Here is a 16,517-nt window from a genome sequence, read left to right as displayed (position 1 = left end):
CAGGAAATCAACTTGATACCGATTTAGACAGCGAGTTTGGACATGAGGAAGAAGATGGGTCAGGAAGTGAGAAAGACATGGTCCAACTCTTTTCTACCCAATTGCCACTTGGGTCGGAATTTCTGAGGAAATTCCAGGACTTGCAGGCAATGAAGCTGGTACTACAAAGAGTGGTTCATGACTACTATAACCTGCCTCACCAAGGCAAATAAAACAACCTGGGTTAGGCAAGTTTAACATCTCAGTTAAAGTTAGGCCTTAACATTGGTTAAGATAAAAGTTAAATGACCAGGTGATGTTAAGGCAAGTAAAACAACTTTGGAAACATGTTTGATGGTTTAACTTTTTTATAAAAAGTCAAATTGAGTTCCCTGCAAGATTTGCACAAGTCAGTTTTATATGTTATGCGAAAGTTATTGTCTATTTTTTTTATTTCAAACTTTTTCACACATCTGGTAGAATAAATACATTTTCACACTGCAGTCCACTTCCTGCCACTTTAAACACTTCTCACTTCGTCATCAGCAGTTTGAGATCCGTTCAAACGGCCCTGGAAAAACAGCGAGGTTACCGAAACCGAAATATTGTTTAAAAATTACATCAGTGAAGTCTGGAGCCTGATTGGACGACACGCAGTGAATAAATCAAACACATTTGTTAGTCACCATAATTCTACTGTTACTCATTATTTACCTTTTCACAGGTTGTGTGAATGAATGATGCAGAAAACAAACGAGTGCAAATTGTTCATCGATTCTTTTGGACAAAGAGTCGTTCAGCTTTCACTGAGAAGAAAAAATATTTTATTCCATCAGCACAATTTGAAAGTTTTGGCCTGCATCTGTTTCCAGACGTTTATTTACAAGATCATAAGAAGCACGTTTAAAAGCAGTCGTATCAAAAGCAACGAAAGAGCTGCCGGTCTACAGCCGACGGAGTTCCTACGAACACTGACCCTTAAAGTCCTGGAAGAGTTTACTCAATGTTCAGATACAAACCTCAGGAGAACCACAGGGATCGAGATCGATCGGGGGCATTGATCAGAAAAACAAACTTTTCTGGCAGCTGTTTGATGATCAGTCGAAGCTTCTTACTTCAGAATTTGGTGTTTTTAAAATGTTTTCTCGTCCTAACGATGAAAAAAGCTGTCAGGTTAATAGAAAATACTCTAAATGAAGAACATACAATACTGTTCATCAAACATTTAATATTAGTTGTGTCAAACATTGGCAGCTAGTGCGTCTTCAGTTTGTCTCCGAACAGCGCCATGAACAGTCCGTACAGGAATCCTCCCGCGAGGAGGAGCAGAGTGCTGGACGCGGGTCCGAACGACAGCAGAGCTCCGAACACGTAGAAGAGCAGCAGCAGCAGTAACGTCCTGTAGCTGGCCAGCGGACGCAGGCTCAGCCGAGGCTGCCGGTTCCTCTCCAATGTCCGCCGGGACACCGGGCTCTGCTTCAGCTGGGTGGATGAATCCGGGTCGGCCAAGTAGTGACGCCCGAGGCGACCCAGGAAGTCTGGACGAGAGCAGAGAGCGTTCATGTGTCCTTCGAACTGTGGGAGGAGAAACGTTCCAACATTTCAGAGGTTAATTCAAAATTCAACTGATTGTTTTCAACAGAACATGCTAAAGATGATCGACCCTGTTGGTTGTTTTTAATGTGAAACGAGCACTTCATCATACCTGAAGATCTAGAACAGAGAGTCTACTCTAGTCCTCTACTTCTTCACTTGACTGCACGCCTGAACATGATCCCAACACCATCTTCCCAACAACAACAACGAGACGGACTACAGGGAGGAGGTCCAGCACCTGGTGACCTGATGCATGAACAATAACCTCACCATCAACACCAAGACGTCCACCAAGAAGTCCAACAAAAAGTCCACCAAGAAGTCCAACAAGAAGTTAACCAAGAAGTCCAACAAAAAGTCCACCAAGAAGTCCAACAAGAAGTCCAACAAGAAGTCTAACAAGAAGTCCAACAATAAGTCTAACAAGAAGTCTAACAAGAAGTCCAACAAGAAGTCTAACAAGAAGTCTAACAAGAAGTCCAACAAGAAGTTAACCAAGAAGTCCAACAAGAAGTCCACCAAGACGTCCAACAAAAAGTCCACCAAGAAGTTAACCAAAAAGTCCAACAAGAAGTCCACCAAGAAGTCCAACAAGAAGTCTAACAAGAAGTCCACCAAGAAGTTAATCAAGAAGTCCACCAAGAAGTCCAACAAGAAGTTAACCAAGAAGTCCAACAAGAAGTCCACCAAGATCATTGTGGACTTCAGGAAAGACGATGGCAGTACCTATCAACTAACTAACCTGTCTACAGAGCAGAGGTGAGCACGTCTCCAGCTTAAAGTTTTTGGTTGTCCACATCTCTGAGGACTTCTTTTGACTCTTAACCCCCAGATTTCATCAGGCAGTTGTTGCAGTGATATGCGGCCGTTCTAGTCAATGTTTCAAACCCCACCGGCTCTGCCGCGGTCCGGTTCAGAAGCGTCCCAGAAGCCGCGAGCAGCCCGCGTCAATTTACACAGAGCTGACAGGAAGCCAGACACAGAGAATCTGGTGGAATGGGTTTGAAGTCGATGCAGGACAGTCCGGTTTGGTCCGGGTGTGGTTTCAGGGTAAGCATGCGTTCAGACATGATCAGGCGTTGCGTCAAGTTGTAGCAGCAACTTACCCTGTCGTTAATCAGAGACGAGATCCTGTAGAAGAGCCTGACCAGCAGGGCGTTCTCGTAGCTCCTGATTGGCTGGAGCTCCGGGTCTCCTTGATAGTGAATGTCGAACCTGCGCAGTCCACTTATGATCTGCAGAAACGTTTAAACACACAGAGTCAGATTTTAGTGTTTGCTGCTAGGCCCACAGGTCCAACACCTGCCCACCTTTCTCTGGTACTGACCTGCCTCCGGCCCAGGTCCGTCAGAATGAGTCCGTTCTCTCCCTGGATGCAGTCGGGCAGCTGCTTGCAGTTCCCATCGTCCTGAGAGGAACCCAGGTTGGATATGAGCTGAGTCAGCTGACCCTGATTCAGCTGCAAAGACCAAGAAGTTTAACGTTAACGTCCAGAACTTTCTGACAACACGTGAAACCTCCATCATCGAATCAACTAAACAGACTGACTGACCTTGAAGATCTGACACAGGTTCTCCAGAGCTCTGTCCAGGAATTCGTGGGTCTTCTTCAAACACTCTCCGCTCTCCTCTGGCTCGGTGCCGTTGAAGGTGTTGTTCGGGTCGGAGGAGCCCATCCCGAACCAGGACAGGAACGAGTTATTGGCCGCCACCTCGTTGGAGTGATCGGATATCCTCTTGGCCGTCTGTCTGGCCTGCGCGATGATCTGGATTAACTTCATGACCTGTGGAACCGGACAGAACGTTCAGAATCACGAGGACGACTTCTCACTGAGGTTTGTGAGCAGCTGAGAGACGGCGACAGAACTTACGGCTCCTCTGAGCTCCGTGCCAAACATCTGTTTGTACTGACAGTCCTGGCCTTCCAACGCGTACACGTGACTCTTCACCCTGAACACCATATCTGTCACCACCCGCTGCCGCGACGACAGGAAGCTGCCTCCTTGGCCTGGCGTGAGGTAGCCGCGGGGCTGTCGGTGGTGCAGGACGTGCTCTGGCTCCAGAAACAGCTGCTCGCCTGGAGACAGATGTTTGGTTAGAGATGACACTCATGACGTCTTCTTTTTTATTCTTTATTTATCAAAGGATAACCCCTTGAGATGTATCATCTCATTTTCGAGGGGGTCCTTGTTGCCAACAGAGATATACAATGTTTACAGACGATACAAAGACGCAGACACCCATTCACCACAATGCTCCAATAGGCCCCTCCCCCATACATATACATGGACAAAATAAGAATGACACAGAACACAACTGCAGCAATATAAAAGCAAAACTAGGGCTATTTTTATACATATGCACACATGCACACAGAGCACTTATGCATGCCCACCTATAAAATCAAAAACAAGAACAGGACGTTTGGAAGTGAGTAAGTAGAGAGGATTTAAAGTGATGAAAGGAGGTTATAGACCTAATCGTGCAAGGGAGATTATTCCAGTCCGCTGGGGCTTTAGATTTAAATGCATGTCGACCAATTTCTTTGTTAATTCGTGGAGTAAGAAAGAAAAGTTGATCAGTATGTCTTAAATTGTATTGTGAGCTGAGTGGAATCAGATATTGTTTCAAATAGGAAGGAAAATTGAAGTAGCTGCACTTAAAAATGAGTAGTAACCAGTGAACATGCCTCCTGGACTTGGGGGCCAGCCAGTTTAAAGACTGGTATATCTGGCAGTGATGTAGTTCTGTGTAGTTTGTGTGTTTTTAGTTCTCACCTTTCTGGATCATCTCTGCGAGGTTCGGCTGAGCGAACACTTTGGCCACCCTGAACACCATCAGTGCGTTCTTGGCGTTAACCAGGTCCGTCCTCACGGTTCTGTTCAGGAAAACCTGGAAGAGCTTCGTGTACATGAGCAGGTTCTCCTGGACAAACGACTCCCTGGAAAAGTCAGATCATCATCACCTGACGAACCATAATCAGCATATCTTATTTAATTTCATAATTTACACAGACTACTTTAAGAAAAACTCACCATTTGTCCGGGACTGTTCTGTTCTGGTCGGGCTGTGGATTGGTCTTCTCTCCGGTGTATCTCCACGGTTGGATGTAGCTCAGCCACGTCTCCAACACCTGAACACACAAGACACACTCTCTTAAACCAAAGTGCTGACCGCAGAGGACGGTTGTTCTCTTCAGCCTGCAGGTTAACGCAGACATAAATAAATGAATATTTCTTTTGGGTGAAACTTGCCGCTCTGAACGAGGCGTCCAAAGGCCAGTGACCGAAGCAATGCTGGAGGAAGAGGTAGAGCTTCTGCTGCACGAAGCGCTGCACCACCACCCTGCAGGGAAGAAGAACCAACATCTGTTCATGTTACAGGATCAGCCCGGTCCAGTCAAACTCAGTCTGAACGTTTAATCCCTGTAGTTTAAGATAATAATCTTGTAGGTCAACACTCAGCGGTGAGCAAGTGAAGACAGTAAGTCCAATTTAAAGTTCTTCTGTTATTCTCGGACTCGTGGTTAAACCTGACCCAGTGTCACCTGTATCTGATGTACGGGCCTCGATTCAGAACCTTTTTTTAAAAAAGGTCCAGTCTGTAGGATTTAGTGACACAAATGAATAGCGGACTATCTGGAAGATTTAAACCTAAAAATGACACACTGGGCGTTTAATACTCAAATTAATTCAGCTGATCTGGAAACAGGCACGACCTCTCCCGTACACGACATTATGCAACACGTTAAACTGGAAGAAGTTTCACTGAGAGATGACGCAAGACTCGGCCGACCTCTTGAACTCCTCCAGCGGGCTCGTGTGTGCGTGCGAGTGGGCCGATGGCGAGGAGGTGGAGGAGGACAGCTGCTCGGGCTTCAGGCTGTTGGAGAAGGCGTGCAGATGTTTCACAAGGAGACGCACCACCAGCACGTGCTCCTCCGTCGGGCTGAAGGGCTCCTAAAAAAACAAAAACAAGACGTAGAGTCACAAAGTGCTGCACGGACGCACCAACACCCAATCAGCCCCCAGCTTTAACAAATAAGAAGCAGCCAATCGTAACGCATCCCAGTCCAAAAGCAGCCAAACAACAACCAGAGCACAAAGGTCTCACAGACTGACGCTGGACCGGTTAGTCAGTCCAGACCAGCTCAGTTCAGTTCGATGTTTGAACACATGAAGCTTTTTAATGACACTGAACATTTTATTTTTAGTTTGATCTGATTTTCTTCTTCACGTTCTTCTGATGACTCATCTGATAAAATAAAGGTTCAATAAAATAATAAAAATAAAAACTGCAATCTGACTGATGGAGACTAAACTGCTGCAGATACATCATTGTTTATTCAAGTTTGTGGTAATCCTAGAACCTTCTGCTTTCCAGAAAAACGAGGAAGGAGAAGAAGAACGAAAAAGAACCAGAAGAACAAAAAAGAAGAAGAACGAAAAAGAAGAATCAGAAGAGCGAAAAAGAAGAACCAGAAGAACGAAAATGAAGAACCAGAAGAACGAAAATGAAGAATCAGAGGAACGAAAAAGAAAAAGACGAAGAACCAGAAGAATGAAAAAGAAGAACCAGAAGAATGAAAAAGAAGAAGAACCAGAAGAACGAAAAAGAAGAATTAGAAGAACGAAAAAGACAAAGAACCAGAAGAACGAAAAAGAAAAAGACGAAGAACCAGAAGAACGAAAAAAAGAAGAACCAGAAGAACGAAAGAAGAAGAACCAGAAGAACGAAAAAGAAGAATCAGAAGAGCGAAAAAGAAGAACCAGAAGAACGAAAATGAAGAACCAGAAGAACGAAAATGAAGAATCAGAGGAACGAAAAAGAAAAAGACGAAGAACCAGAAGAATGAAAAAAAAGAAGAACCAGAAGAATGAAAAAGAAGAAGAACCAGAAGAACGAAAAAGAAGAATTAGAAGAACGAAAAAGAAGAACCAGAAGAACGAAAATGAAGAATCAGAAGAACGATAGAAAAACCAGAAGAACGAAAAAGACGAAGAACTAGAAGAACGAAAAAGACAAAGAACCAGAAGAACGAAAAAGAAAAAGACGAAGAACCAGAAGAACGAAAAAAAGAACCAGAAGAACGAAAAAGAACCAGAAGAACGAAAATGAAGAACGAAAAAGAACCAGAAGAACGAAAAAGAAGAAGAACCAGAAGAACGAAAAAGAAAAAGACTAAGAACGAAGAACCAGAAGAACGAAAAAGAAGAACGAAAAAGAAGAATAACCAGAAGAAAAAAAAAAAGAACCAGAAGAACGAAAAAGAAAAAGACGAGGAACGAAGAACAAGAATAACCAGAAGAAGAACCAGCAGGAGGAGAAGGAGAACCAGAAGAACGAAAAAGAAGAACCAGAAGAACAAAAAGAAAAACCAGAAGAACGAAAAAGAATCAGAAGAACGAAAAAGAAGAACCAGAAGAACGAAAATGAACCAGAAGAAGAACCAGGAAGAGGAGGAGAAGAGGAAGAACCAGAAGAACAACCAGAACCAGAAGAACAACCAGAAGAAGAGTTGAGGTTGTGACTCTGTTAATGGTGATATAAAATACACCTGATTTGATTTAGTCAATTAGATTTTTTAAATAATTTCCACCAAAGCTGTGATTTATCATTTTGATAAGCTGCAGTGAACATAAAGGTGGGACCTCAGTGCTCCATGAACTGCTTCAAGCAAAGCTGCTCCATCACAATGATTCAAAGTTTCCTCTTCTACGCCATGTCGGCCGATACAAACATTAACAATAATTATAATAATCAAACGATCTGATGATTGGCCACGTGTCGTAGTTTCTTTTGCTTTAGCGAGAGCAGCAGTGTCGAACACGTGAAGCATCAAAGCACACCAGACATGCAAACCAAAAAACATGCAAAATATTTAAAAACTCCAAAGCTTCATTCCAGGATTACTTTTCCCGTCAAGGATACTTCTCTGTAGAAATTCAAAGTTTTCAGTCAGACTGGAGCAAACTGTCGACCGCTGTCCATCATGGAGGACGGAGAGGTCGAATGTCTGCTTTTTTTAAATTGGACTAAACACTGCTGCTTGTTGTAGGAACTCTACATGACAAGATCGACAGTTGCCCTCTTTAAGCAGTCAGCCAAACGTCAGGAAACGTGGCTTGAAGTTTAACGTAGAGTGGATTAGGAAAAAGTAAGAAGAGGCCGTTTGCTGTCACAATAAAGCTGCAGCTCTAAAACTAGAGGGACAATGTCTCACTGTGTTTGTCGGTGTTAGAGAAGTACCCTTGACTTTGACCTGAACTCATTGAGTTTACCTCCAGGAGGCCCCAGAGGGGCGGGGGTGAATGAAAAGGTAAAAGTACTTGGTAGGTGTGGAGGGTCCCAGAGCCTGGTGGGGCGTAGGGTTGGCACGGCATGCTGGACATACTGAGGCGATACTGAAGCAGCGCCAGCTGTTCCCCCGTAAACCACCAGGAAGGGGTGAGGGTGGAGGAGGATGAGGAAAAACAAGGTGGAGGAGGAAGAAGAGGAAGAGGAGGAACAACAGTGAATAGAGAAAAGGGGTGGAAGGAGGAAGAGGAGGAAGGTTTCCATGAGAACAGGAGAAAAGGAGGCAGCGAAACAAAGAAGAAGAAGAAAAGTGCAACCAGACAGAAACAATCATCCAAAAACATCAAGGAGGAAGGAAGCAAGAGACAAGAGAGGAGACAAGAGAGGAGACAAGAGAGGAGACAAGAGAGGACAAAGAACATGTTGACTGTGGGAACAAAACGCCATGACCGCTGAGGGACGAAGAAGAAGAGACGTCTCCTGCAGTCCAGACGGACAGTGACGTGGACGGAGGGATGGGAATCATTTCAACACAGGACCAAACGGACGTAACTTATCAATTATCAATTATCACTAATCAATTATCAATAATCACTAATCATTTGTCACTGAACAATACTCCACCTTGTATCCAGATGGGTGAACATGATTCTCATCCCTCATGTTTAACATCATTAACAGAGTCAACTCACAACTGGAAGGTTTCGTTTTGCGTGATGATAAAACTGCTGTGCTCTGGTAAATTTCCAGAAACTTTCCATGGGAAGTTAAGCTGGGTAATTTTATAAATATTCAAAAAAATCTGAAACTTTCCATGGGAATTATGGAAGTTTGTGGGAATTAACTGGAAATTGGGAATAAGCTCTGGGTCCAGAGTTCTAGAAATCACCTGTGCAGGTAGGGGGGCGTGGCCTCAATAGACCTGCAGTAAACAGTGTGAGTGATTGAGGAAGAACAGATCTGGTTGTTTTAGTCAAAATCATGCTAAAATATATTTTCCCCAACTGTATTTAAATTCCCTGTTAAAGGGCCAACCTTCAATTGTGTAAATTCCCATTTAATTCCCATAAATTCACGGTTTATTCCCATTTATTCCCCTTAATTTCTTGTTTATTCCCATGGAAAGTTTCCAATTTAGAAAATTCATGGAATTTTGCAGCCCTAATGGTATCCTAACCCAGATTAAAGTGTGGATTTGAGTGTTTCTTGGACAAACTCTTGCAGTTTGAGTGGACTCTTCACAGGATGGACACAGAACAACACGGTAAGTCGACACAGTGTTAACGTGATCAAGGTGAGTCTTGAGCTCAGGTGAGGGCTGTGCGATGTGACCTCACAGATCATTTATCAGAACGTCTTTGTATCTTTTATCTCACGAGGTGTGTGCAGTAACACATCCATGTTGCTGTCTGCGGTCACACCTCACAGCCCTCGTACAGGTGAGACACACTTAACGCTGCAGGTCATTTAAAATCAGGTGAACACAAAGAGCTGAAGGACTGTCTCACTGTTTCCTCTGCACACCTGAGGACGTCGCCTTGAGCTTGTTTTGTGGCTCCAATAATCATCAGATTAATCAATAATTTAAAGTCACTACAGACATCGATGCTGCGCCACAGATCCCGAGGAAACAGTGTTTACACGGCATCATGCAAACAGCTGAGGGTCGAAGCTGAAGAACTACAGACGGAGACAAACAACACCAGCATCAAGACTCACTGTGATCCATCAAACATCACATCAACAACATGTTAAGAACATGTCTACTTGATTTATTTTATTTGTAAGCAGCTCACTGGATGATACTCTAAGGTTTAAACTAGAGTTGCAAAATGCCAGGAATTGGAAACTTTCCATGGGAATAAACCCAGAAAACTGAAGGTTGGCTCTTTAACAGGGAACTTAAATATAGTTTGGGAAAATATATTTCAGCATAATCGTGACTAAAACATCCAGTCATCCATCCATTGCATATCTGCTCATGCCAAAACTAAATGTTTAGATTAATGTTTGGATATTAAATTCCCGTGGAGTTTCTGATTTGGAATATTCTGGGGGTCTGGGGCAACTAGAGTTGTTTGAAGATCTGTGAAGACGTTTCGCCTCTCATCCAAGAAGCTTCTTCAGTTCTGAGTGTTTATACTAAGAAAGCCCGATGTTTGTTAGGGCTCCTTGTTGCTGTGACGATTGTCGTCAGAGTCGCTGAAGGTCACCTGACGTTCAGTGTGAACGACCGTTGTTCGGGTCACCCGATGTTGGGTGTGACTGATGGTCGTCAGTCACACTAACAAACATCGGGCTGATCTATGATCTTTCCTTGTATAGATGCTCAAGACTCGGCACCTTCAGAGGAAACGTCTTCATAGATCTACAAACAGTCCAGTTGCCCGCCCATCCATCCATCCATTGCATGTCTGCTCATGACAAAACTAAATGTTTAGATTTATGTTTTGGATATGATACACTTTAAATTACATAAATTCCCATTAAATTCCCGTGGAGTTTCTGATTTGGAATATTACCAGTTTACAGAAATGTATCGGAAAGTTGCAACGCTGGTTTAAAGGATCTTCAGGCTGATAGCACGAACATCTTTATTTCACCTCCATGTTTTTAAGTCTAACCTCGATTCCACTAAAGTGTGTACACTTTGTAAAGTTAGCCTGGAGGACACGACGATCAGAACATAAAAATCATTCATGTTTTACAGTGTTCTGACTTTACTGGACCATCACGGCCTCTTTGGAGTCACTACAAAACCCTGATGAGATCAGTCAACTTCTCTCAGTGAACCTCTACTGTCATTTACAGTTCAAAATGGAGAATTCATTCAAAGGGAAATAACGTTTTATTTTGCCCTGTCGTATTTGTGATAATGTGACTTTATGGTTCATGTTGACGTTGTACTCGCCACCTCGTTTGTAGAGATTTGAGGAAACAAAGAATCACGCTGAGGAAGCTCCACAGGAACGAGACTCTAAACTTCACACTTCATTTCTGTCGATGGAGGGAGCTTCTCTTCTACAGAGTCACAGAAACTTTCACGGTATCATGGCTTTATGTCGGTGTTTCACATGCACACACAGAGCATGCAGACACACGGAGACGTGAACATGCAGCATGCGGAGGTCGTGGTGAAAGGAGGCAAAAGCACTACTACAGGGAAACATGGCAGAATCCTGAACGCAGCTCCTCGTTCTTTAATGTTTGATGCTTCTAACGTCGGAGCACGGACGAGAAAACCGAGTCACGCCTGCAGCCAAAGGGTTATGGATAATATGTTGACATGTGGCTGCTTGCAGTGTGGACACAGTTATGTTATGAGGGAAGTGACATCGAACAGTGACAAACATCTTTTAATCCTGATCTCACCTAAAGCTGAAAAACATCGTGGAAACTCGAGCCTGCTCAGTTGGGATTTCCAGATTATCGGACAATATTCAGTATAAATGTGAGACAGAGGTCAGGATCACACATTGTATTTGTTTATTAGCAGACCTTGACGTCTCTAATTTGGACACAGATGCAGAGCAGTGACATACAGCAGGCTGCCTTTCAGCCAAAAACAGGGATTTATTGATCTTACATCGTGTCTAACTTTACTGGACCAGGTCTGGAATTAATCTGCAGACGCTCCGGTTCATGTTGCGACAAAACGTTTCTATAGAGCCACGACAAAGACAAAATGTGTCCTACAACAGAGAAGCTTGGACTTTTTTTTTTTACACCTAGCAGTTCTTCAGCAAGGTTCAGTCTGGGGCAACTGGACTTGTTTGTAGATCTGTGAAGACGTTTCACCTCTCATCCAAGAAGCTTCTTCAGTTCTGAGTGTTTATACTAAGAAAGATCAGAGATCAGCCCGATGTTTGTTAGTGCTTCTTGTTGCTGTGACGGCTGTCGTCAGAGTCGTTGATGGTCACCTGATGTTCGCTGTGAACGACAGCCGTTCGGTCACCCGACGTTCGCTGTGAACGACCGTCGTTCGGGTCACCCGACGTTCGCTGTGAACGACCGTCGTTCGGGTGACCTGATGTTCGCTGTGAACGACCGTCGTTCGGGTCACCCGACATTCGCTGTGAACGACCGTCGTTCAGGTCACCTGATGTTCAGGTGTGACTGATGTCAGTCACACTCTGTCATCACAACAACAAGGAGCACTAACAAACATCAGGCTGATCTATGATCTTTCCTACTATAGATACTCAAGACTCGGCACCTTTAGAGGAAACATCTTCACGGATCTACAAACAGTCCAGTTGCACCAGACTGAACCTTTTTGAAGAAAGACGACCTGGATGACCGAGAACCTTCACAGACTTCAAGTCGAGCAGTTATGATGTTACACCAGCTGCTACGTCAAAGCAACATGTGGTCAGTATCAGCTGATATGACTCATAGATGATCAGGTTCATCTTAAAACACAGAACACTCTATAGGAGTTGGACCTCCTGACTGTGGCACCATTTTTCTGATAGGACAGAGATGGTGGAGGTGTGGAGGGAGGTGGGCAGGGTTGTGGTCAGCCAGTCAACAGCTAGCCGTGCGATGCTGCGGTGCAGGGTGGAGGAAGGAGGGAGGTGGAGGAGTATTTCTCTTACCTTCACCTGAGGAGACTGAAGCTTCTGGTACATCTCCAACGAGTAATGATGGAGCCAGATCTCCACGAACATCTAAACACACACACACTCAGGTTAAGCCTTCACACACCTTTAATTCATTTGACAGTACCTTGTGTGTGTGTGTGTGTGTGTGTGTGTTGTGTTACCTGTAAGAGTGTTTCAGACCTCCAGATCTCCTGAGCTGAGGGGTCGGCATTGACCGAGGGTTGGTGGAATATGTGATGTTTGAGGAGACTCGGGCTGTGAACGCCGTAACCGGCAAAAGAAACACTGGAGGACCTGTTGGAGTTAAAGGAGGAAGGTGTTTGCTGATAATCTTCAGACAGATTTGACTCCAACAGGTTCATTAAACTTCTCCTGCTGCGAGTACCTCGGTGACGGTGCAGTGACGGAGCCTCTGGAGTCGGAGAAAGGGGAAGGGGGCACATTTCCTTCACTGGGGAGGAAATACTTGAGATAAGCGTCCACGAGCACAAAGTAGGCGCTGTCAGTGGAGCTTCCATGGTGACCTTGAGGGTAGATCTGAAAACATGAGATGACGTCATGAAGCCATAGTTTCGTCTCCAACAGTCCACGACTGACAAGACAAGACAGAGAAGTATCAGCGAAAGGACAAACTGACCTTCGGCGTGATGAGACAGGAGGCGAAATTAAACATGAAGAATTCAAACGGATCTGCAGAACATTAAGGAAGAACTCAACGTGAACAGTTTCATATGAACCCTCCTGAGTTTAGACAGCAAGTCTAACAACACATTTGTAGACAACTCTAACATAGCGAGGTGGTGCAGGGACAACAATCTGGTGCTCAGTACCAACAGAACCAAGGAGCTGATTACACTCTTGGATTTTTCTCACGTGAGGTTTGAACTCTTGATTGGACAAGAGACATTTTAGGACGTCACCTTACAGGAAGTCTGGCAAATTATTTTACTACATTTCATAGATTCATCTGTGGAGTCAAATGATCTGCAGCTCTTCAACTGATCCATGAAATCTGCTGTGTGCAGTCTGTCCTCTGAAATCTAAACTTTCACATCAGTCAGACTCCTGTTCGTTCCATCACCAGGATCAGAAAGCTAAATGAAGAAACTCAGACAGATCAGCGTTTGTGTTGAAGGATACTGAGCGCGAGGTTCAGGGTGAGCAGACCGGACAGAGGGAACTGCAGCTTGTTGTGGAACAGAGGACAGTCAGGGAGGACTCCCTCCTGGATGCAGGCCTTCACGGGACCCTGTGAGAGACACCGAGGACGAGACATCAGGCTACTGAGTTTAACGGTGAAATAAACAAACGCAACTGTGTCCAATGAGAAAACAAAGATCGTCTTACCGGCAGATAATTAACAGGAATCTCATATTTGTACTCTTCTGCTTGAAGCTTGTACACGAGCTTCATCATCGGCCCGCTGAGAAGAAACCAGAGAGACAAACAACGTTTGATTTGATTCTTTCACTCACACACTCACACACACACACACACACACACACACACACACACACACATCATGTAAGAAGGCTCCACCTCGGGTTCAGGAACTCCAGGACAATGTTGAACTCGTTGCTCCGCGAGTGCAGCAGTCTGAGGTTCCAGCCGGCGATGATGCCGTCCAGACTGCCAAACACACTCTCCACCAGCCAGGGGAAGATCAGGTGCAGCTCCTACACACACACACACACACACACACACACACACACACACAGGTAACACATATTATTATGGTGACACAGAGCTGCACTGACGTGACGTGTGAGTGAGGAAGAAGGATGGGAGGAAAGACACGTGATGTCAGAGACTTGTCAGTTTAGAATTGGTGAAATAAATTAGACTTCTGTAAATAAATAAATAAATATATAGATAATATATGTTATCTCTGTTTGAAGGAGTCAGCTGTGGATCTTGCTGCACTTTATAGTGCAGTGTTGTCCTCACAGTGTTACGCTGCTGCCTCATCCTCTCATCCTCTCAGTGAACAGCTGTTCTCAAACATGCCAGAAATAACTGAATTATCTGGACTGCTTTGAGGATTGGAGTCATCAGTCGACACATGGCAGGCTGGAAACTTCACACACGGAGTCTGTGCATGACAACAACCACAAAACTAACAGACGTTCTGTCACAGATGAACAAGACTTTCTTTAAAACATCAGACGGACTCAAACAAACACTCACGCACGCTGAAAATAAATAAAATCATTCACAGAGTTGTCCAGACGACCATCCTGCTGCATCTCAACTTTCAGACTCGTCAACTCGTCTCTAATCTGACACGGTAAACTGCACAAAGACTGCAGTGTCACCACGACTCATTCAGCCTTTGATCGTGAAAGTGAAGACACTGAGTCACTTTGAGCCGCCGTCCTCGCAGCTGTCTCCTCGACCACCGAGCATTAACCATAAAAGGTCGGCCGAGCCCAGCGGCGTCCGCTCGTCGACAAACAGCTGACTGAGTCTGCGGCGTTGTCTCGTGCACTCAGCCAATGATCCGATGACCCGATCCTGATCTCTGTGCAGCGAGCTCGTTCAGACTGAAGTGTTCAGATTCAGCTGCTCGTGTGCTTTCGTATCAATATCAGCTATGATAATATTTTTATCAAACAAACGTATAAAACACGTCAGCACGTCTCGCTGTACCTGCACGACAGCGGCTAACGCCCGAACATAAGTCTCACAGCGATCCACGTGAAACCTGCTGATGTTGGACAGTGACAGTCGAGTTACCTTTGCAGGATAGTCATCGATGATCTTCACCAGGTCTTGGCATCGCTGGATCAGAGTCTTGGTGGTCGAATCAGCTTTAAGATTGGCCTGCAAAGACATCACAACACATTCATCACTTTATATTAATAATAAACTTTATTCATACAGCACCTTTTAAAAATTACAGGGACCAGACGCAGAGCATAAAAATCTAAATCTTGTGTCTGCAGCTTGGATCTCTTCAGGTCGGTGAACAGTCTCTGAGCTCTGACCGGAAAGTCTCCCTCACTTTGCAGATACACACCGGGGACAAAATTATAGATTGTAGGAATGTGCGATATGTCGTAATTTACGATATATCGTCAAAAACATTCCCCACGGTAAGAACATGTTATCCCACGACAAAAACGCTAAAAACGATAAATTCCCATTGATGACGTATGTATGTGCACGACACACTCGCAGCCCAACACGCATACTGACAAACACAGAGGAAGGCGGAGCAGAGACGCAGTGAGGAAAGAGCTCCTCACTGCTCTTTCCACAACAGCGCCGAACTCTTTCCTCAACAGCGTCGAGCTCTTTCCTCAACAGCGACGAGCTCTTTCCACAACAGCGACGAGCTCTTTCCTCACGGCGAGGAGCTCTTTCCTCAACAGCGAGGAGCTCTTTTCTCAACAGCGAGGAGCTCTTTCCTCACAACGACGAGCTCTTTTCTCAACAGCGACGAGCTCTTTCCTCACAACGACGAGCTCTTTCCTCAACAGCGACGAGCTCTTTCCTCAACAGCGAGGAGCTCTTTCCTCAACAGCGACGAGCTCTTTCCTCAACAGCGACGAGCTCTTTCCTCAACAGCGACGAGCTCTTTCCTCAACAGAGACGAGCTCTTTCCTCAACAGCGACGATCTCTTTCCTCACGACGAGGAGCTCTTTCCTCATGCTCCGGCCGCCAATCAGACGCTCAGATCTGTCAAACCTCCACAGAGCCTGAAATGTCTCTGAGACTAAACTCTGATCATCTACCTGTGTGTGTTCTCACTTTGTTTATTTCATGAATCAGCTTCTAAATCTGAGTCCGACTCACAATTTACGCCGCAGAATATAATGACAGGAAGAAGTTTAATTAGATTTGTGTCACATGATTAGAGAGAGAGCGAGCATCAGCCTCGATAAAGCCAAGTCATTAATCAGAGAAATAAAAAGTTATTTCCTGATTGTTTCACAGCGGTTACATTCAGCAGGTACACACACACCGAGCCTTTATTATTGTTTTGGTGACAGACTTATAGTCTTTATAGATTATTTATAGTCTTTATAGATTATTTGT

The 16,517-nt window shown here is 44.6% G+C and overlaps 1 protein-coding gene across 3 annotated transcripts in view; it reads right to left on the bottom strand.

Moving 5' to 3' along the window:
* Positions 1-329: 329 nt before the first annotated feature.
* The window catches only part of smpd4 (sphingomyelin phosphodiesterase 4), a 17,128-nt gene continuing 940 nt past the window's right edge, over positions 330-16,517 (bottom strand). The window contains exons 2-19 of one of the 3 annotated variants that reach the window (XM_019255361.2): positions 15,212-15,298; positions 14,015-14,151; positions 13,823-13,898; positions 13,616-13,724; positions 13,113-13,165; positions 12,861-13,012; positions 12,637-12,769; positions 12,470-12,541; positions 7,856-7,993; positions 5,370-5,533; positions 4,829-4,919; positions 4,610-4,707; positions 4,352-4,515; positions 3,446-3,651; positions 3,128-3,358; positions 2,903-3,034; positions 2,682-2,810; positions 330-1,554 (exon numbers count right to left, since the gene is read on the bottom strand). In XM_019255361.2, coding sequence (XP_019110906.1) covers positions 1,234-1,554; positions 2,682-2,810; positions 2,903-3,034; positions 3,128-3,358; positions 3,446-3,651; positions 4,352-4,515; positions 4,610-4,707; positions 4,829-4,919; positions 5,370-5,533; positions 7,856-7,993; positions 12,470-12,541; positions 12,637-12,769; positions 12,861-13,012; positions 13,113-13,165; positions 13,616-13,724; positions 13,823-13,898; positions 14,015-14,151; positions 15,212-15,298 — 2,493 coding nt within the window. In that variant the 3' untranslated portion in view covers positions 330-1,233. The remainder of the gene's footprint in view (positions 1,555-2,681; positions 2,811-2,902; positions 3,035-3,127; positions 3,359-3,445; positions 3,652-4,351; positions 4,516-4,609; positions 4,708-4,828; positions 4,920-5,369; positions 5,534-7,855; positions 7,994-12,469; positions 12,542-12,636; positions 12,770-12,860; positions 13,013-13,112; positions 13,166-13,615; positions 13,725-13,822; positions 13,899-14,014; positions 14,152-15,211; positions 15,299-16,517) is intronic. The other 2 variants (XM_019255363.2, XM_019255364.2) reach the window with 2 other exon arrangements.

Source organism: Larimichthys crocea, chromosome VI (assembly GCF_000972845.2).
Source record: "Larimichthys crocea isolate SSNF chromosome VI, L_crocea_2.0, whole genome shotgun sequence".
Taxonomy (NCBI): Eukaryota; Metazoa; Chordata; class Actinopteri; family Sciaenidae; genus Larimichthys; species Larimichthys crocea.
This window is presented reverse-complemented; position numbering and strand designations above follow the sequence as displayed.